The 21,762-nt window shown below is 39.3% G+C and overlaps 1 protein-coding gene across 12 annotated transcripts in view; it reads left to right on the top strand.

Moving 5' to 3' along the window:
* The window catches only part of Zir (dedicator of cytokinesis), a 353,738-nt gene that overhangs the window by 186,658 nt on the left and 145,318 nt on the right, over positions 1 to 21,762 (top strand). For all 12 annotated transcript variants that reach the window (XM_070086406.1, XM_070086403.1, XM_070086405.1 and 9 more), the window contains one exon: positions 3,834 to 3,941. In XM_070086406.1, the coding sequence (XP_069942507.1) occupies positions 3,834 to 3,941 (108 nt within the window). The remainder of the gene's footprint in view (positions 1 to 3,833; positions 3,942 to 21,762) is intronic.

Genomic DNA, 21,762 nt, shown 5'->3' with positions numbered 1-21,762 from the left:
GTACATCCTGGAGCCTACCCATCAACCTTTTATCCACCAATACATAATCTAACAAACTACTTTCATTACTTGCTATATCATACCTTGTATATTTATTTATCCTCTTTTTTGTGAAATATGCATTACTTATTACGAAACCTCTTTCTACACATAGCTCAATTAAAGGCTCCCCATTTTCGTTTACCCCTGGCACCCCGAATTTACCTACTACTCCCTCCATAACATTTTTACCCACTTTAGCATTGAAATCCCCAACCACAAGTACTGTCACACTTGGTTCAAAACTCCCCATGCATTCACTCAACGTTTCCCAAAATCTCTCACTCTCTCTCTCCTCTACACTTCTCTCTTCTAAAGGTGCATATACACTTACTAAAACCCACTTCTCATCCAACCTTTATTTTACTCCACATAATCCTTGAATTAATACATTTATAGTCCCTCTTTTCCTGCTATAGCTTATCCTTCAACATTTATTAAACAAAAATACCAACCACTCCAACACTATATCTTCCCCTGCTTTTAATATTTCTGCCATGATCCCATCAGTTTAAGCTGCTTTACACCCTTTCATTCTAAGTAGTTCCTCATGCACCTCCCCCACACTCACATCCTGCTCTTCTTCACTCTTAAAAGATGTTATAACTCCCTGGGCAGTGCATGAAATTACTGCCTCCCTTTCTTCATCGACATTTAAGTTCCTAAAAATATTCCCACTGTCTAACCAATACCTCCAGCTCACCATCTACTAAGTCCCCAACTCCAATACTCTGTTTTTAACTGACAAATCCATTTGTTCCCTAGGCTTTCTTAACTTGTATATCTCCAGATTTTTTTCGTATTCTCAAGAAAATTTCTTGACAGTGCCTCTCGACTCTTATCATTTGCTCTCCTTTGCACTCTCTCACCACTCTCTTCACCTTTCTTTTACTCTCACTATACTCTGCCCTTCTTATATCACTTCTGCTTTGTAAAAGCCTCTCATAGGCTACCTTTTTCTCTTTTATCACACCCTCTACCTTATCATTCCAACGATCACTCTTGTTTCCTCTTGCACCCACCCTCCTATAGCCACAAACTTCTGCCCCACATTCTAGTACTGCATTTTTAAAATTATCCCATTCCTCTTCAACCCCCTCACTACCCATACTTGCACTACCCCACCTTTCTGGCAGTAGTTGCTTATATCTCACCCTGACTTCCTCCTCCCTTAGTTTATATACTTTCACATCTCTCTTACTTGATGTTGCCATTTTCCTTTTGTCCCATCTACCTCTTACTCTAACTGTAGTTACAACTAGAAATGATCCAATATATCAGTTGCCTCTCTATAAACATGTACATCCTGAAGCCTACCCATCAACCTTTTATCCACCAATACATAATCTAACTAACTACTTTCATTACGTGCTGTATCATATCTTGTATACTTACTTATCCTCTTTTTCAGTTCATAAAAATGTGTGTTACTTATTACCAAACCTCTTTCTGCACGTAGTTTAATTAATGGCTCCCCATTTTCATTGACCCCTGGCACCCCAGATATACCTACTACTCCATTTACAACATTTTTACCTACTTTAGCATTGAAATTCCCAACCACAGGTACTCTCTCATTTGGTTCAAAACTCCCCATGCACTCACTCAACACTTCCCAGAATCTCTCTCTGTCTGTCTCTCTACACTTCTCTCTTCTCAAGATGTATAAACACATACTATAACCCAGTTTTCACATCCAACCCTTACTGTACTCCACATAATCCTTGAATTTATACATTTATGTTCCTCCTTTTCCTGCCATAGCTTGTCCTTCAACATTATTGCTACTCCTTCCTTAGCTCTAACTCTATTAGAAACCCTGCCCTAATCCCATTTATTTCTTCCCTCTGAAACTCTCCTACTCCCTTCACCTTTGTTTCACTTAGAGCCAGGACATCCAGCTTCTTCTCATTCATAACATCCACAATCATCTGTTTCTTATCATTCGCACTACATCCACGCACATTCAAACATCCCACTTTAAAGAGTCATGTTAGTGGATTAATGGATGCATATGGACCTATGTGCTAAGTTATGATACTTTTATGAAGATAAGTTTTGCCCAACGAGGGCTGTATCAATCCAGTACAGAGACAGAATACAGAGGAATATATAGTAGAACAGTGTCAGAGATAGTAAAGGTGAGGTATTCTGGCATCGAATAATGTCACCTGATGGCAGTGACCTGATGATCCAGGATCAGTTTTGTTAATACACTGGAAATGTTTAATCTACAAGTGTTTTGGACATCTGTAATTGAAGTAATAATCACTGTAGAGTCTAGGTATCATTGCTTCAGCAATTCATTCTTCATAAGCATTTCATTGTCTTGACTCCCAAAATTAACCCTTTCACAGTCCATGCTATAGTATTATGGCTTTGAACTCAGGGTTTGTGCTGTAGAACAACAGCATTAGCTCAGCTCACTTAGATAAGCTGTGAGCTGTAAATTTTGGCCTAGATATGAGGGAATGAGTTTATGCAGTGAGTGTGCACCGTATAAAAAGAATCCTGCCCTACAGAGCGTATGTGATGGTAAAATCAAAACTTTGACTGTGTGTGTGGTTTAAAATAGGGACTTTGCTGTGTATTTTTAGATAGTTTTTATGGTTTTATTCTCTGCTTCTTGGTATCATTTGATAGAGTGGAAGATATATTATAGAAATAGAGATGATTTTGATGGGTTTGAGGACTGGAAGCAGCTTGAAATTGAGCTCAAAGTAGCAGAAGTCTTCGATTTTTTTCAGTATTCCAGAGGACTCTGATCACATCACTCGTCTAATATGTGTCCAGCTGGCTGGTCTAATACATTTTCATAAATGGGCTTACATTCTTTATACAATTATTACAATAATGCAATAGCGTGCAGAACATTAAATCTTCTATTTTATGTGTGAATAATAATTCAAAATGGAAAGCAGTGTAATATAGGAGAGGCCAAGGAATGTCTACATTGTTTATTCTGGACCCTATTTTTAAATTGGCATTTTTTTAATTTGGTGTAAAATTAGCCAAATTTCTGATGTCTTGTCACTTTGTTGGGTAGTTGAAATAGTTAAATGAGTTTCCTGTGCACAGTCAGTAGAATGGAAGGCATACTGATCATTAACCCTGAAAGGGTTAATGATCCTCCTGGCATTGCTCCACATCATAAAATTATAACTGTTTCTGGGAATAACCCATGCATTATGTAAGTTGCTCTTTCTGCAAGCATATTTGTGCTCAGGTCTCAGGTTCCTTGACATCATCATCATCTGTGTCTACTTTTGCATTTCCCACAAGGAATAACCTGAACTCTAGCATTAGTTAAAATTTGTCTTATGGAATTGTTCTTATCAAATTCTTTATGGCAGTATTGTTGATCACTTTTGATCCAAGCTTTTATTTAGGGAGGGGAGTGACTACATTACTTGCCAACTCACTTTTGGGGAAAATGATAAACATGTCCGGGGAAACTGTCTTGCTTGGTTGTACTGATGATACAAAGTGCATGCTTTGTGCACACACTAATGAAATATGAAGGAAGTGAAGTTTAATGAACACTTTTATTTACGTTAGATATAAAAAAATAATTTTTTTTTTCATCAAAAGGCCATATCCCACCTAGGCAGAGTGACCTGAAAAGAAAAACAAGTTTTTTTTTTTTTTAAATTTAGTATTGTATACAGAAGGGGTTACTAGCCCCTTGCTAAAAGTAAATTTGTGATTGCTCATTTTCTGTATATACCTCGGTGGGAGATGGCTGGTGTGTTAAAAAAAAAAAAAGTATACATTATAAATCTATTTCTTTTCAGTTGGACTTTGTACGAATTGTTTGCAGTCATGAACACTATGTAGCTTTGAATCTACCTTTCTGCACTCCACTCTCAGCATTATCAGCGCCATCATCGCCCTGCCCTTCGGTCAGTGTTAACAGATACCCATTACCTGTAAAAACATTTTGGTACTGTTTATGCAAATATTATTTTAGGGAATATGTTAATGTATTGGTGGATAAAAGGTTGATGGGTAGGCTCCAGGATGTTCATGTTTATAGAGGGGCAACTGATATATCGGATCATTGTTTAGTTGTAGCTACAGTTAGAGTAAGAGGTAGATGGGACAAGAGGAAAATGACAACAAGAAGGAAGAGAGACATGAAAGTGGATAAACTAAGGGAGGAGGAAGTTCGGGTGAGATATAAGCAACTATTGGCAGAAAGGTGGGCTAGTGCAAGTATGAGTAGTAGGGGGGGGGGGGAAGAGGAGGGTTTGGAATAGTTTTAAAAATGCAGTATTAGAATATGGGGCAGAAGTTTGTGGTTATAGGAGGGTGGGTGCAAGAGGAAAGAGGAGTGATTGGTGGAATGAAGAAGTAAAGGGTGTGATAAAAGAGGAAAAGGTAGCTTATGAGAGGTTTTTACAAAGCAGAAGTGTTATAAGAAGAGCAGAGTATATGGAGAGCAAAAGAAAGGTGAAGAGAGTGGTGAGAGAGTGCAAAAGGAGAGCAGATGATAGAGAGGTAGAGGCACTGCCAAGAAATTTTAATGAAAATAAGAAAAAATTTTGGAGTGAAACAAGTTAAGAAAGCCTAGGGAACGAATGGATTTGTCAGTTAAAAACAGAGTCGGGGAGTTAGTAGATGGGGAGATGGAGGTATTTGGTTGACGGTGGGAATATTTTGAGGAACTTTTAAATGTCGATGAAGAAAGGAAGACTTTAAGTTCATGCATTGGCTAGGGAGGTATACCATCTTTTAGGAGTGAAGAAGAGCAGGATGTGAGTGTGGGGGAGGTGTGTGAGGCATTACGCAGAATGAAAGGGGGCAAAGCAGCTGGAACTGATGGGATCATGACAGAAAAGTTAAAAGCAGGGGGGATATAATGTTGGAGTGGTTGGTACTTTTGTTTAATAAATGTATGAAAGAGGGGAAGGTACCTAGGGATTAACAGAGAGCATGTATAGTGCCTTTATATAAAGGGAAGGGGGATAAAAGAGATTGTAAAAATTATGGAGGAGTTAGTTTACCGAGTATACCAGGAAAAGTGTACGGTGGGGTTATTATTGAATGAATTAGAGGTAAGGCAGAATGTAGGATTGCAGAAGAGCAAGGAGGGTTTTAGAGTGGTTAGGGGATATGTAGATCAAGTGTTTACATTGAAGCATATATGTGAACAGTATTTAGATGAAGGTAGGGAAGTTTTCATTGCATTTATGGATTTAGAAAAGGCATATGATAGAGTAGATAGGGGAGCAATGTGGCAGATGTTGCAAGTACACCTACCATCTGACTTACGACCGAGTTCATTTCCGAGAAACTGGTTGTAAGTCTAAATGGACGTAAGTCAAACTTTACTACTGAATATCAATGTCACATTTTTGTAATGGCTTTATTTTATTGTTTTATTTGGGTATTTCATGTTTTACTTTACTTTTTATGCTGTTAGTACTGTATTTTATGCTGTAAGGTTTAGGATAAACACTGTGTACAACGCAAATAGTTGTTTATTTCCCAGAAATTTGGCAAAAAAAAAAAAAACACGGTTGTAAGTCGAGTGGTCGTAAGTCGAGCAGGTCGTAAGTCAGATGTTAGGTGTATATGGAATAGGTAGTAAATTACTAAATGCTGTAAAGAGTTTTTATGAGGATAGTGAGGCTCAGGTTAGGGTGTGTAGAAGAGAGGGAGACTACTTCCCGGTAAAAGTAGGTCTTAGACAGGGATGTGTAATGTCACCATGGTTGTTTAATGTATATGTAGATGGGGTTGTAAAAGAAGTAAATGCTAGGGTGATGGGGAGAGGGGTGGGATTAAATTATGGGGAATCAAATACAAAATGGGAATTATGATGGATGGATATATGAAGGAAGAGGCTAATCATAGAATTGATGAAGGAAAAAAGGTGAGTGGAGCGTTGAGGTATATGTGGAGACAAAAAACATCTATGGAGGCAAAGAAGGGAATGTATAGTGTGAAGCTTGGGTTGTAAATGCTGCAACGAGGAGATGGTTGGAGGCAGTGGAGATGTCCTGTCTAAGGCCTTAGCAATATGTGGTGTAAATATTATGCAGAAAATTCAGAGTGTGGAAATTAGGAGAAGGTGTGGAGTGAATAAAAGTATTAGAGGGCTGAAGAGGGGTTGTTGTGGTGGTTTGGTCATTTAGAGAGAATGGATTAAAGTAGAATGACATGGAAAGCGTATAAATCTGTAGGGGAAGGAAGGCGGGGTAGGGGTCGTCCTCGAAAAGGTTGGAGGGAGAGGGTAAAGGAGGTTTTTGTGGGCGAGGGGCTTGGACTTATAGCAAGCGTGCACAAGCGTGTTTGATAGGAGTGAATGGAGATGAATAGTATTTGGGACCTGACGAGCTGTTGAAGTGTGAGCAGGATAATATTTGGTGAAGGGATTCAGGGAAGCCGGTTATTTTTATATAGCCAGACTTGAGTCTTGGAAATAGGAAGTACAGTGCCTGCACTTTAAAGGAGGGGCTTGGGATATTGGCAGTTTGGAGGGATATGTTGTGTATATATGTATATTCTTCTAAACTGTTGTATTCTGAGCACCTGCAAAAGTAGTGATTGTGTGTGTGTGAGGTGAAAGTGTTGAATGATGGTGAAAGTATTTTCTTTTTGGGGATTTTTTCTTTCTTTTTGGGTCACCCTGCTTCGGTGGGAGACAGTCGACTTGTTAAAAAAAAGAAAAAAGTTAATGTTGCAGTTTTATAACTGTAGTGTAAGCATGCCTCTGGCAAGACAGTGATGGGGTGAATGATTTTGAAAGTTTTTCTTTTGCTGGTTACCCTACCTTGGTGGGAAATGGCTGATGTGTCAATAAAAAAAATATAATGTTTTTTTTTTTTTATTATCACACCGGCCGATTCCCACCAAGGCAGGGTGGCCCGAAAAAGAAAAACTTTCACCATCATTCACTCCATCACTGTCTTGCCAGAAGGGTGCTTTACACTACAGTTTTTAAACTGCAACATTAACACCCCTCCTTCAGAGTGCAGGCACTGTACTTCCCATCTCCAGGACTCAAGTCCGGCCTGCCGGTTTCCCTGAATCCCTTCATAAATGTTACTTTGCTCACACTCCAACAGCACGTCAAGTATTAAAAACCATTTGTCTCCATTCACTCCTATCAAACACGCTCACGCATGCCTGCTGGAAGTCCAAGCCCCTCGCACACAAAACCTCCTTTACCCCCTCCCTCCAACCCTTCCTAGGCCGACCCCTACCCCGCCTTCCTTCCACTACAGACTGATACACTCTTGAAGTCATTCTGTTTCGCTCCATTCTCTCTACATGTCCGAACCACCTCAACAACCCTTCCTCAGCCCTCTGGACAACAGTTTTGGTAATCCCGCACCTCCTCCTAACTTCCAAACTACGAATTCTCTGCATTATATTCACACCACACATTGCCCTCAGACATGACATCTCCACTGCCTCCAGCCTTCTCCTCGCTGCAACATTCATCACCCACGCTTCACACCCATATAAGAGCGTTGGTAAAACTATACTCTCATACATTCCCCTCTTTGCCTCCAAGGACAAAGTTCTTTGTTTCCACAGACTCCTAAGTGCACCACTCACTCTTTTTCCCTCATCAATTCTATGATTCACCTCATCTTTCATAGACCCATCCGCTGACACGTCCACTCCCAAATATCTGAATACGTTCACCTCCTCCATACTCTCTCCCTCCAATCTGATATTCAATCTTTCATCACCTAATCTTTTTGTTATCCTCATAACCTTACTCTTTCCTGTATTCACCTTTAATTTTCTTCTTTTGCACACCCTACCAAATTCATCCACCAATCTCTGCAACTTCTCTTCAGAATCTCCCAAGAGCACAGTGTCATCAGCAAAGAGCAGCTGTGACAACTCCCACTTTGTGTGTGATTCTTTATCTTTTAACTCCACGCCTCTTGCCAAAACCCTCGCATTTACTTCTCTTACAACCCCATCTATAAATATATTAAACAACCACGGTGACATCACACATCCTTGTCTAAGGCCTACTTTTACTGGGAAAAAATTTCCCTCTTTCCTACATACTCTAACTTGAGCCTCACTATCCTCGTAAAAACTCTTCACTGCTTTCAGTAACCTACCTCCTACACCATACACTTGCAACATCTGCCACATTGCCCCCCTATCCACCCTGTCATACGCCTTTTCCAAATCCATAAATGCCACAAAGACCTCTTTAGCCTTATCTAAATACTGTTCACTTATATGTTTCACTGTAAACACCTGGTCCACACACCCCCTACCTTTCCTAAAGCCTCCTTGTTCATCTGCTATCCTATTCTCCGTCTTACTCTTAATTCTTTCAATTATAACTCTACCATACACTTTACCAGGTACACTCAACAGACTTATCCCCCTATAATTTTTGCACTCTCTTTTATCCCCTTTGCCTTTATACAAAGGAACTATGCATGCTCTCTGCCAATCCCTAGGTACCTTACCCTCTTCCATACATTTATTAAATAATTGCACCAACCACTCCAAAACTATATCCCCACCTGCTTTTAACATTTCTATCTTTATCCCATCAATCCCGGCTGCCTTACCCCCTTTCATTTTACCTACTGCCTCACGAACTTCCCCCACACTCACAACTGGCTCTTCCTCACTCCTACAAGATGTTATTCCTCCTTGCCCTATACACGAAATCACAGCTTCCCTATCTTCATCAACATTTAACAATTCCTCAAAATATTCTTTCCATCTTCCCAATACCTCTAACTCTCCATTTAATAACTCTCCTCTCCTATTTTTAACTGACAAATCCATTTGTTCTCTAGGCTTTCTTAACTTGTTAATCTCACTCCAAAACTTTTTCTGACACCCCAAACTTACCTACCACACCTCTCTAAATTCTTCTCCTACTTTAGCATTTAGGTTCCCTACCACATAATGTAGAGACTTATTAGTTAAAGCTTTTATGGAGACTGATTTTAGGTATGCTCATTTTGATGGGTCTTTAGGGATACACAGAGTATGCTGTATTTTACTTGTCGCATGATTTCATATTAAAAAATAATAATGTTTTGTGATCTTTGTCATGATTAAAGTGAATGAATTGTGTGTTTTAAAATTCCTATATATGTGTTTGGCAATCATAATTGTGGTGTAATAATTGAATTTTTGTGGCTATATGGTGTACATACCTCATTTTGAAATTCCAAACATACTTCACTATAACTTGCCTAGTTCTCCATTTACCTATTGAACTCTCAGGGGAGTAACTTTAACTGTTCCACATTCCATTATCTTATTAGCTACATGATTTTGTGGTCCAGTGTTTATAAATATTAAATTTGTACCAAGCAAATGTGGACACTGTACATCATAAAAGAAACATGTATACAAAAGGTATGAATGCATTTGGCCAAAACTGAGAAAAATGGTTAATAATAAGTCAGCATTAAGAAAATCATGAATATTGTGGTAGGGAACCTAAATGCTAAAGTAGGAGAAGAATTTAGAGAGGTGTGGTAGGTAAGTTTGGGGTGTCAGGTGTAATGATAATGGGAAGCATTTGATTGAACTTTCTATAGAAAGGGGTTTTGATTATAGTTAACACATATTTTAAGAAAAAGAGGATAAATAAGTATATAAGATGTGATGTAGGGTGAAATGACAGTAGTTTGTTGGACTATGTATTGGTAGATAAAAGGCTGTTGGGTAGACTTCAGGTTGTACATGTTTATAGAGGGGCCACAGATATACCAGATCACTTTATAGTTGTAGCTACAGTGAAAATGGAAAATGGGAAATGGAAGCAGCAGGTAAGAGAGAAGTGAAGGTTTATAAACTAAAGGAGGAGGCAGTTAGGGTAAGATAAAAACAGTTGTTGGAGGACAGATAGGCTAGCGAGAATACAGGCAATGGGGTAGAAGATGTATGGGGTAAGTTTAAGAATAAAGTGTTAGTGTGTTCAGCAGAAGTTTGTGGTTACAGGAAAGTGGGTATGGGAGGGAAGAAGAGTGATTGGTAGAATGATGATTTAAAGAGAGTAATAAGAGAGAAGAACTTAGCATATGAGAAGTTTTTACAAAGTAAAAGTGATGCAAGGTGGGAGGAGTATATGGGGAGAAAAAGAGAGGTTAAAAGAGTGGTGAAGCAATGTAAAAAGAGAGCAAATGAGAGAGTGGGTGAGACATTATCAACAAATTTTGTTGAAAATAAGAAAAAGTTTTGGAGTGAGATTAATAAGTTGAGAAAGAAAGGGTAAGAATGGATTTGTTAGTTAAAAATAGGTGGGAGACAGCCAACTTGTTAAAAAGAAAAAAAAAGTTAGAGGTATCAGGAAGATGGAGGGAATATTTTGGAATTGTTAAATGTTGATAAAGACAAGGAAGCTGTGATTTCATGTACAGTATAGGACAAGGAGGAATAACATCTTATAGGAGTGAGGCAGAACCAGTTGTGAGTGTGGGGAAAATGTGGGGGCAGTGAGTAGAATGAAAGAGGCTAAGGCAGCTGGGATTGATGGAAATGATGGAAATGATGGAAATCAAGTTAATCCGTTCCCGACACCCCAAAGTATGAAAAAAAAATTTTTTTTACCACATGAAATATTAATTTTAATACACACAAACTGAAGAAAACATGCACAATTACATACTACTCTACTAAGAATAGAATACATGACACTTATCTTTATTGAAGATCTGGTGGTGACTGATGGGATGGAAGGAGGGGAGAGTGTGGAAGTTATTGTTTAGAAGGGGAATCCCCTTCCATTAGGACGTGAGGTAGCAAGTCCTTCTCCGGGGTTACTTCCCTTCTTCTTTTAACCCTTTCACGGTTTTCGACATACTAGTACGGCTTGCGCACCAGGGTTATTGACGTACTAGAACGCCTAAATTCTAGCGCCTTCAAGTCTAGCGAGAGAAAGCTGGTAGGCCTACATGGTCAGTGTGCGCAGTATAAAAAAAAATTCTGCAGCACACAGTGCGTAGTGTTTTTGGATTAAAACAGTGACTTTGCACTGTATTTTCGTATGGTATTTATGGTTGTATTCTAGTTTTCCTGGTCTCATTTTATAGAATAGAAGACAGATTACAGAAAGTGAGATGATTTTGATTGGTTTCACAATGAAAAGTACCTTGAAATTGAGCTCAAATTGAGCAGAAATGTTTGATTTTTTACCAAAGTTCAAAAGTAAACAAATCATTCCAAGCGTCCAATACACGTCAACTGGTGAGTCTAATATTCTTTCACAAGTGCGCTGATATTATTTATACCATTTCTACACTAATGCAGAAGTCTGCATAACAGTAAATCTTCTATTTTTTTTGTAAGAATAAAAATTCAAAGTGGAAAACAAAAGAAATATAAGAGGGGGCTGGGGATATGACTAACGAACAGAGAATTTGTTATTTTAGTGCCAGGAATGTCTGTCTTGTTTATTCTAGACCCTATTTGGAAATTGACATCATCTGAAATTTGTGTGAAATTGGCAAAATTGCCAATTTCTAATCACTTTATTGGATAGTTGAAATTGGTAAATGGGTGGTTTCTTGTACTCATTCGATAGAAAAGATGGAGTTCTAGCGAAATATATGTGATATTTGTCGATTAGTACACAGGAATTGGCCGAAAATAGGGCTCAAAGTTAGCGAAATCGCCGATGTGTAAACATTGGCGAGACCGCTAACTTCACGAGAGCGTAATTCCATAAGTTTTCCATCAAATTTCATACTTTTGGTGTCATTATGATCGGGAAAAGATTCTCTATCATTTCACAAGAAAAAAATAATTTTTTTTTCTGAAAAATTTTCGACCCTGAGAACAAGTTTAGGAGAGGGCCTCTCAACCCTGAAAGGGTTAATGTCGCTAGGACCAGCTTGAGAGTCACTGGACCTCTGTCGCACACCGAATCTGTCCATAGAGCTCTGTACCTCCCATTCCTTTAAGACTTTCCTAAAATGCGCCATAACATTGTCATTGTACAGGTTGCCAACATGGCTTGCAGTAGCTGTGTCAGAGTGATTTTCATCCATAAAGGTATGCAGTTCAACCCACTTTGCACACATTTCCTTAATCTTTGAAGTAGGCAACTTCCTCAATTTCTCTCCCCCCTCCTCTGAAGCAGTTTCCTCAGGTCTGGCCTCTCGCTGTTGAAGATGATCTTGCAGCTCATCAGTGGTTAGTTCTTCATTGTCCTCCTCCACCAACTCTTCTACATCCTCCCCACTAACCTCCAACCCCAAGGACTTCCCCAATGCCACAGTGGATTCCACAACCGGCATACGCTTCTCAGGGTTAGCCCCAAACCCTTCAAAATCCCTCTCTTCTACACATTGTGGCCTCAGTTTCTTCCAAGCAGAGTTCAGGGTCCTCTTAGTCACTCCCTCCCAAGCCTTACCTATAAGGTTTACAAAAATGAGGATACTAAAGTGATCTTTCCAAAACTCTCTTAGTCAATCAAGTGTCTGAGGTCACTTCAAAGCACTTTTGAAACTAGGCTTTTGTGTAGAGTTTTTTGAAGTTTGAAATGACCTGCTGGTCCATGGGCTGCAGGAGAGGAGTGGTATTAGGAGGCAAAAACTTGACCTTAATGAAGCTCACGTCCCCAGAAAGTCGCTCTGCCAAGTCTGAAGTATGACCAGGAGCATTGTCTAATACCAGGAGGCACTTAAGGTCCAATTTCTTTTCCATTAGGTAATTTTTCACAGTGGGGGCAAATGCATGGTGTAACCAGTCATAGAAAAATTTCCTAGTGGCCCATGCCTTACTGTTTGCCCTCCACAGCACACACAAATTATCCTTGAGGACATTGTTTTGCCTGAACGCTCTGGGAGTTTCAGAGTGATACACCAATAAAGGCTTCACTTTGCAATCACCACTAGCATTAGCACATAAGAACATAAGAAAGGAGGAACACTGCAGCAGGCCTGTTGGCCCATACTAGGCAGGTCCTTAACAATCCCTCTCACAAAGCCTCTGTTTCATAGGCTTATGTCCTGGGAGTGCCTTTTCCTCCTGAGTAATGTAGGTCCTGCTTGGCATTTTCTTCCAAAACAGGCCTGTTTTGTCGCAATTAAACACTTGTTCAGCTTTCAGTCCTTCACTGTCTATGTACTCCTTGAATTCCTTTTTGGTCTGAACTGGTATCCTCACCATGCCTTATCACACTATGTATGCCACTACGATTATTAAATCTCTCAAACTAACCTTTGCTGGCCTTAAATTCACTCGCATCACCACTAGTTGCAAGCATTTTTCTAATTAAATTGTTATGCAACTTCCTAGCCTTTTCACATATGATCGCTTGAGAGATGCTGTCTCCTGCTATCTGTTTTTCGTTTATCCACACCAATAACAGTCTCTCAACATCTTCTATCACTTACGATATCTGTTTCGAAAACAAACTTGCACCTTTTGCAAGAAATGCTTCCTTGATTGCCGTTTTGTTGGCCAAGATAGTAGCGATGGTTGATTGGGGTTTGGTATACAACCTGGCCAGCCCGAGACATGCACTCCACTTTCGTACTTAGCAATTATCCCTTTCTTCATTTCCATAGTAATTTTCACCCTTTTTACCACAGGGTTGGCACTAGAAGCTTTCTTGGGGCCCATGGTGACTTATTTTGCAGTTACAAGCACTAAAAACACTGTGATAATATGAAATGTACCGAATGTATGCTTAGATGTGACCACACTGGCTGGCTTGTAAACACTGGCACCCACGGGGCACCTGAGGCCATACGTGGGATGCTCCCTGATGAATCACATAAGGCGAGTTTTTTATCATGAGGCGAGGCAAAATTTGTGTGTTTAAATGCTTCGTATGGCGGATTTAACGTAACGCGATGCGTTCGTAAGGCGGGGTCCATTGTACTTAACACTAAGGATTACAGTGGACCCCTGCGTACCGTTGGCCTTACATAACGTTAAATCCACATACCGATACATTTTATCGCTAAGATTTTGCCTCGCATACCGCTAAAAAACCCGCTCAACGCTGTTCGTCCGAGACGCGTCTAATGTGCAGCCTTAACCAGCCTCGCATGTTCCGCCGGTGGCATTGTTTACCAGCCAGCCTCCGCGGTAACATCCAAGCATACAATTGAAACATTTCGTATTATTACAGTGTTTTTGGTGATTTTATCTGGAAAATAAGTGACCATGGGCCCCAAGAAAGCTTCTAGTGCCAACCCTACAGGAATAAGGGTGAGAATTACTATAGAGATGAAGAAAGAGATCATTGATAAGTATGAAAGTGAAGTGCGTGTCTCCGAGCTGGCCATGTTGTATAATGAACTCCAGTCAACCATCGCTACTATTGTGGGCAGCAAAAAGGCAATCAAGGAAGCTGTTCTTGCCAAAGGTTCAACTGTGTTTTCGAAACAGAGATCGCAAGTGATAGAAGATGTTGAGAGAGACTTATTGGTGTGGATAAATGAAAAACAGATAGCAGGAGATAGCATCTCTCAAGTGATCATAAGTGAAAAGGCTAGGAAGTTGCACGAGGATTTAATTAAAAAAATGCATGCAACTAGTGATGATGTGAGTGAATTTAAGGCCAGCAAAGGTTGGTTTGAGAGATTTAAGAAGCGTAGTGGCATACATAGTGTGACAAGGCATGGTGAGGCTGCCAGTTCGGACCACAAAGCAGCTGAAAAATATGTGCAGGAATTCAAGGAGTACATAGAAAGTGAAGGACTGATACCTGAACAAGTGTTTAATTGTGATGAAACAGGCCTGTTTTGGAAGAAAATGCCAAGCAGGACCTACATTACTCAGGAGGAAAAGGCACTCCCAGGACATAAGCCTATGAAAGACAGGCTTACTCTGTTGATGTGTTCCAATGCTACTGGTGATTGCAAAGTGAAGCCTTTATTAGTGTATCACTCAGAAACTCCCAGAGCGTTCAGACAAAAGAATATCCTCAAGGCTAATTTGTGTGTGCTGTGGAGGGCAAACAGTAAGGCATGGGTCACTAGGGACTTTTTCTATGACTGGTTACACCATGCATTTGCCCCCAATGTGAAAGATTACCTAACTGAAAAGAAATTAGACCTTAAGTGCCTCCTGGTGTTAGACAATGCCCCTGGTCATCCTACAGACGTGGCAGAGCGACTTTATGGGGACATGAGGTTCATTAAGGTGAAGTTTTTTGCCTCCTAATACCACTCCTCTCCTGCAGCCCATGGACCAGCAGGTTATTGCAAACTTCAAAAAACCGTACACAAAAGCTCTGTTTGAAAGGTGCTTTGTAGTGACCTCAGAAACTCAACTGACTCTAAGAGAGTTTTGGAGAGATCACTTTAATATCCTCAATTGTGTAAACCTTATAGGTAAGGCTTGGGAGGGAGTGACTAAGAGGACCTTGAACTCTGCTTGGAAGAAACTGTGGCCAGAATGTGTAGACCAAAGGGATTTTGAAGGGTTTCAGGCTAACCCTGAGAGGAGTATGCCAGTTGAGGAATCCATTGTGGCATTGGGAAAGTCCTTGGGGTTGGAGGTTAGTGGGGATGATGTGGAAGAGTTGGTGGAGGAGGACAATGAAGAACTAACCACTGATGAGCTGCTAGATCAACTTCAACAGCAAGAGGCCAGACCTGAGGAAACTGGTTCGGAGGAGGGGAGAGAGAAATTGAAGAAGTTGCCTACTACAAAGATTAAGGAAATCTGTGCAATGTGGCTTAAAGTGCAAACCTTTATGGATGAAAATCACCCTCACACAGCTATTGCAAGCCGTGCTGGTGACTATTACACTGACAATGTTGTGAAACACTTTAGGGAAGTCATAAAGGAACGAGAGGTACAGGCCACTATGGATAGATATGTTGTGCGACAGAAGTCCAGTGACTCTGAAGCTGGTCCTAGTGGCATTAAAAGAAGAAGGGAAGTAACCCCAGAAAAGGACTTTACACCTCAAGTCTTAATGGAAGGGGATTCCCCTTCTAAACATTAAGACTCTCTCCTCCTCCCATCCCATCAATCATCACCAGATCTTCAATAAAGGTAAGAGTCATGTAATTGTGCATGCCTTTTTCAGTTTGTGTGTATTAAAATTAATATTTCATGTGGTAAAAATGTTTTTTTTTCATACTTTGGGGTGTCTTGCATGGATTAATTTGATTTCCATTATTTCTTATGGGGAAAATTCATTCACATAATGATAATTTCGCATAACAATGAGCTCTCATGAACGGATTAATATCGTTATGCGGGGGTCCACTGTATATCATAGTTGTACAGTAGGATAGTAATTATTTCATAGTTGTAAAATAGATTATTAATTATAGTTTGTATAAGACAAAAGATATATTCATATATTCAAAAATGCTTTTTGTGAAAAGAATGATTCAATTATATTCCTGTCAACAATGGATAAAAGGTTCAAAGTGATTGTTGAAGTACATAATGATGTGGGAGTACATAAGCGAGTATGTGTGTACTGAGTATTTAGCATTTAGTCTAGGGTGATTAAGTGGCTTTTGAGAAGAGTTTTAAATTGATTTTCAGACCGGTTTACTTTAATATCTTCTGGTAATGAATTCCATATTTTGGGGCCCTTTATGTGCCTAGAGTTTTTACAGTGTGATATGGACACGAGGTATATCAAAAATAGGTCTGTGTCTTGTGTTGTGGTCATGTGTCCTGTTTAGGTTGGTGAGGAGAAGTTTGAGTCGAGGGTTTATATTTGTGTGTATTGTTCTGTGTATGTAGTAGGCACATGAATAAGTATGGATGTTCTTAATGCTAAGCAGATTCAGTCTTTTGAAAATTGGTGGAGTATGCTGGCGGGAGTAGGAATTTGTTATCATTCTTACTGCTGCCTTTTGCTGGGTTATTAGGGGTTTTAGGTGATTGGATGTTGTTGATCCCCATGCACAAATTCCATATGTAAGATAAGGGTATATGAGTGAATGGTACAGTGTCAGGAGAGCTGATTGTGGAATGTAGTACCTTATCTTTGATAGTATGCCTACAGTCTTGGAGATTTTCTTGGTGATTTGTTGTATGTGTGTCCAGAACTTAAGGCTACTGTCAAGGTGGATGCCTAGGAATTTTCCCTCTGTGAGTCTTGTGACTGATGATCCATTTAGCATTATGTTAATTGGATCATTTGCAGCTTTATTTCCAAACTGAATGAAATAGGTTTTATCAGTATTCAGGGTAAGTTTATTAGTCATCATCCAGGCAGATATTTTCTGCAATTTGGCATTGACTGTGTTTGCTTACTTGACTGTGTTTGGGTGGGAAAAGACATGTAGTGTCATCTGCAAATAATATGGGTTTGAGTAGCTGTGATGCATTCGGTAGATCATTGATGTAGATGAGAAAGAGGAGTGGTCCAAGGACACTTCCTTGTGGGACTCCTACTGTGATTGGTTGGGTGGAAGAGTTTGCAGCATTTGCATACACATATTGAGTTCTGTTACTAAGGTATGATTTTAGGTAGTTGAGGGAGTGGCCTCTGATACCATAGTGTGTTAATTTGGAGTACAGCAGTTCATGGTCGGCTGTATCGAAAGCTTTACGTAAATCAGTGAAAATGCCCAGCGGGACTTCTTTCTTTTCAAGTGCAGTATATATTAGTTCTAGCATGTGTATGATAGCATCATATGTGCTTTTATTATTCCTGAATCCAAACTGACAAGGGTTTAATGTGTTGTGTGAGACGAGGTAGGAATAGATCCGTCTATGAATTAATTTTTCAAAGATTTTAGAGAGCAGTGGTAAGTTAGATATTGGTCTATAGTTATTCAAGTCAGCTTGGTCACCTCCTTTGTGGATCGGAGTGACCCTCGCTATTTTGAGGATTGTTGGGAAGGTAGATGATTCAATGGATTTGTTAAAGAGCATTGAAATAATTGGTGACAATACTTGAGAAGCTTTTTTGTACATAAAAGCAGGCAAGTTGTTTATGTCTTCTGCCTTGTTTTTAAGGGTGTTTATGATGAGCGTAACTTCTGTGGGGTTGGTTGGAGCTAGGAATAGCGTATTTGGGTAGGTACCTATGAGGTAGTCTGATGGACGGGTGTTTGAGCTTGGTATTTTGTTCGCTAGATTTTTTCCTATGATGGAGAAGAAAACAATGAGTCCGTTTGCTGTTTCATTTGGTGTGAGTAGGGGTTCATCTGATTTTGTTAGTTTGATTGTTTTGTTTTTGGATAACTTTTTAGTTCCAAGAATTTCAGATAGAGTTTTCCAAGTTTTTTCATATCACCTTTGATGTTATGTAATCTATTTTCATAATACAATTTTTTAGATCTTCTTATCAGGCTGGTAAGTGCTGATGAGTAACGTTTAGACTGTTCTTTAGTTATTTGACCCATTCTATATTTTTTTCATATTTGTGCTTTGTGTTAATGGATTTGAGGATGCTGGGTTTTAGCCAGGGATTATTCAGTCTCTTTGCTGTGATCTGTTTAGTTTTTTGGGGCAATGTTTGTTATAGAGGCTTTGGGCTTTCTTTAGAAAATTATTTATACATTCATTCATATCTCTATATGTTTCGATGTTATTCATAGCTGCTATAAAGTTGTTAACTGCTTACTCGCTATGTAGTCTGAAGGTTACTTTAGTAATGTCTTGTGGCAGTTTGCCCAGATTAGTTATGAGAAAGGTTGGGTAGTGGTCTGTAGTGTTGTCTGTGATTATGCCTGATTTTAAAGGAGATATGGTGTTTGTCCAGATGTGGTCTATTAAGGAGATGCTTGTCTCGGAGATTCTTGTAGGTTTAGATATTGCTGGTAGCAACAGGCAGTTACTCATTGTGTTTGTGAATTCGGTTACTTGTGGGTCCTGGTCGTGTAGTATGTTTATGTTGAAATCTCCTGTTAGTAGTAGGTGGTCTTTATTCATGTGTGCATCAGTAATCATGTTTCCTAGTTTTTCACTAAAGTGGTAAATGTTTGACTGTGGTACTCTGTATATGTTTATAACTGTGAGGGGGTTTTTGCAGGTCTTTTGATTTAAATTTGGCTATGATATATTCTCCATGTTCGTCTCTTGTGCAAGATTTATTGATACATTCGAGTTGATTTGAGTAGTATATAGCTGTTCCTCCCCTTGCTGGTCTGTTCTACAGTTGTGTATGGCCATGTAGCCAGGAATGGTATAGACATCTGTAATATCAGGCTTAAGCCAGGTTTCTGTGAGTGTGATGATATATTGGAATGAAGGGAATTGAGTAATGCAGTGAGGTCATCATAATGTTTGCTCAAGGATCTGATATTGTAGTTAAAGATGGTTATGTTATTGTTTGCACTGAGTAATGTCTTTGCTTAGTCGGCTGTGTAGTTTTACCTGGAGACCTGGAGAGAGTTTCGGGGGTCAACGCCCCCGCGGCCCGGTCTGTGACCAGTAATTACAGTTGCTGTTTGATTTGTGTAATTCATTTAGTAAAAAGTTTACATCAGGATCTATGCCTGTAATCATTGGATGAGAGTAATTTTACAAGCTAGATTTTCTGAGTAAAATAATGTAAGAGTTATATTGAATCTACAACTAGACTTATGAATAAGACTGTAATTATTCTAAAACTTGTAAAAATTTGAAAGAAAAAGGGATTATTACAGAATATATAATTCAGTTATACACTTAAGCATCTAATAGCACCTTAATTTTTTTAACAAATGTGAGTTTATGAACTACAGTAGATATTTACAGCTAGTGAATATAATAATAAAAGAATGTATTAAAAACTAAATCAGTAGCACCTGAGGTAGCCAATAGCACTGAGTATTTTAATAAATGTGACTATATGGACAAGAGGGAAAAAATATTAAATCTCCTGAAAGTAGCCCTTTAATTGTTATTAGAACTAGGAGTATAGCAATTACTAAATAAAGGGCAGTACAATGTATTGGTACATAGAGAATTATTTCAGGAGAAATGTAAAAAGGGACTAAATTAAGTAGTGGTAAAAACAACCTTTAAATAGATTGACACTATGATTTGAAATTAATCTGAGAGTAAGATTTGCCTTATAGCATAAAGTTTGATCAATTAATATCATTAAAGAAATATTATTTGAGGTAGTTGATACTAGCTAGTGGAAGATGGTACAAGGAATTGCACAGTAGTGTAGTAGGAATATACACTAGTTTGTTATTTGTAGTTTGGAGCAAAGGGAAAATTAGGTAAGATTATAAAAGAATTATAGCAGTGCTTAAGTAGGAATAAATGGTAATACAGATATTACTAAAGAGTAAGTATCTTATAAACAAGTAATAAATTGTGAAAGGGAAATCTGGGAAGATAACACAACTTGACTCAAGAAATCGTAATGACATGATTGCAAACAAACCATACCCCCGGGTTCAATCCCGGCCGGGATTGAACCCGCGGTCATAGAGTCTCAAAACTCCAGCCCGTTGCGTTAGCCACTAGACCAGCTAGCCACAATAAGATTCATCCAACTAGGTATATTTCTACACCATAGGAAGGTTAGCACAGGCACCACTGTGACCACAAATGCAAGTTTTTACAGACGAATCTCCAGCTAGCGTGGCCGTGACGAACTCTAGCTCAAGTCCCTTCACTGCCGTCAACATGACTCAAGAAATCGTAATGACACGATTGCAAACAAACCATACCCCCGGCCGGGATTGAACCCGCGGTCATAGAGTCTCAAAACTCCAGCCCGTCGCGTTAGCCACTAGAGTTCGTCACGGCCACGCTAGCTGGAGATTCGTCTGTAAAAACTTGCATTTGTGGTCACAGTGGTGCCTGTGCTAACCTTCCTATGGTGTAGAAATATACCTAGTTGGATGAATCTTATTGTGGCTAGCTGGTCTAGTGGCTAACGCGACGGGCTGGAGTTTTGAGACTCTATGACCGCGGGTTCAATCCCGGCCGGGGGTATGGTTAAGATAACACAAATTGGGTCACACAAGGAACTGTGTGGGACACATGGGTTAATGAGGTAGTATATACTATCCAGGAGGTGATAGTACAGGGATTAGTTCAGTAATGGCATAATAACATACACTAACATAGTACAATGATTTGGTCACTAATATCAGTCAGACTCTGTAATGTTTACATCATGAAAGAAGTTTGCTAGTTCATTTTCATTTGTGATATAGTGCACACGGCATACATTTGTTTTTCTTAATAGAATTTGTCCATCGCGTACAAAGCGCTGGTGAATTTTATCATTATTCTCACGTTTTAGTTTTCTCACTCTGTACAGGAGGTTCTGTCGTTTTCTTGTGAGACTCATTTATGTATACGTATATCTTTTTTTGCTTTAATAGATGAACTTATTAGGTCTTTTTTTCTGTCTTGTGTGTGAAATCTGAGCATAACACTTTTTCTCCCTTGGTTCCCTAGTAACCGTGATTCTTTTATTTCCGACACTGGCACATTAACCTGTAGGTGGTCGCGTATGATCTGGAGAGTTGTAGCTTTGCAGTTGGTATGGTTTAATTCACTAGGAAAGAGTGGACTGTTAATCACTACTGCATTGGCTAGCTTATCTTGCTCTGTCTTATCATCTTGGTAAGCAAAATAATTGTTCAGTTGGGTATCCATGTTTATTTTTCAGTCTTTGACAGTATCTTCAATCTTTGTGTTTAAGGAAGCTATTTGATCTGTGTGACTGGCTATGACTGATTGGAGGGTCTTGCCAAAATCAGTCGTGCTAGTTGATGTTAGCTGTTTTTCAAGGCTGTTGATCTTATTCTCAAGGTGAAGTAACTTAGATTCATGGTTTGTTAGTGTTGCACGGAGAGACATATTTTCAGCACAAGGATTCAAGTT

The sequence above is a fragment of the Cherax quadricarinatus genome, chromosome 18 (assembly GCF_038502225.1).
Source record: "Cherax quadricarinatus isolate ZL_2023a chromosome 18, ASM3850222v1, whole genome shotgun sequence".
NCBI classification, from domain to species: Eukaryota; Metazoa; Arthropoda; class Malacostraca; order Decapoda; family Parastacidae; genus Cherax; species Cherax quadricarinatus.
Note: the sequence above shows the minus strand (reverse complement) of the source record. Positions and strands in the feature narration are given on the sequence as shown.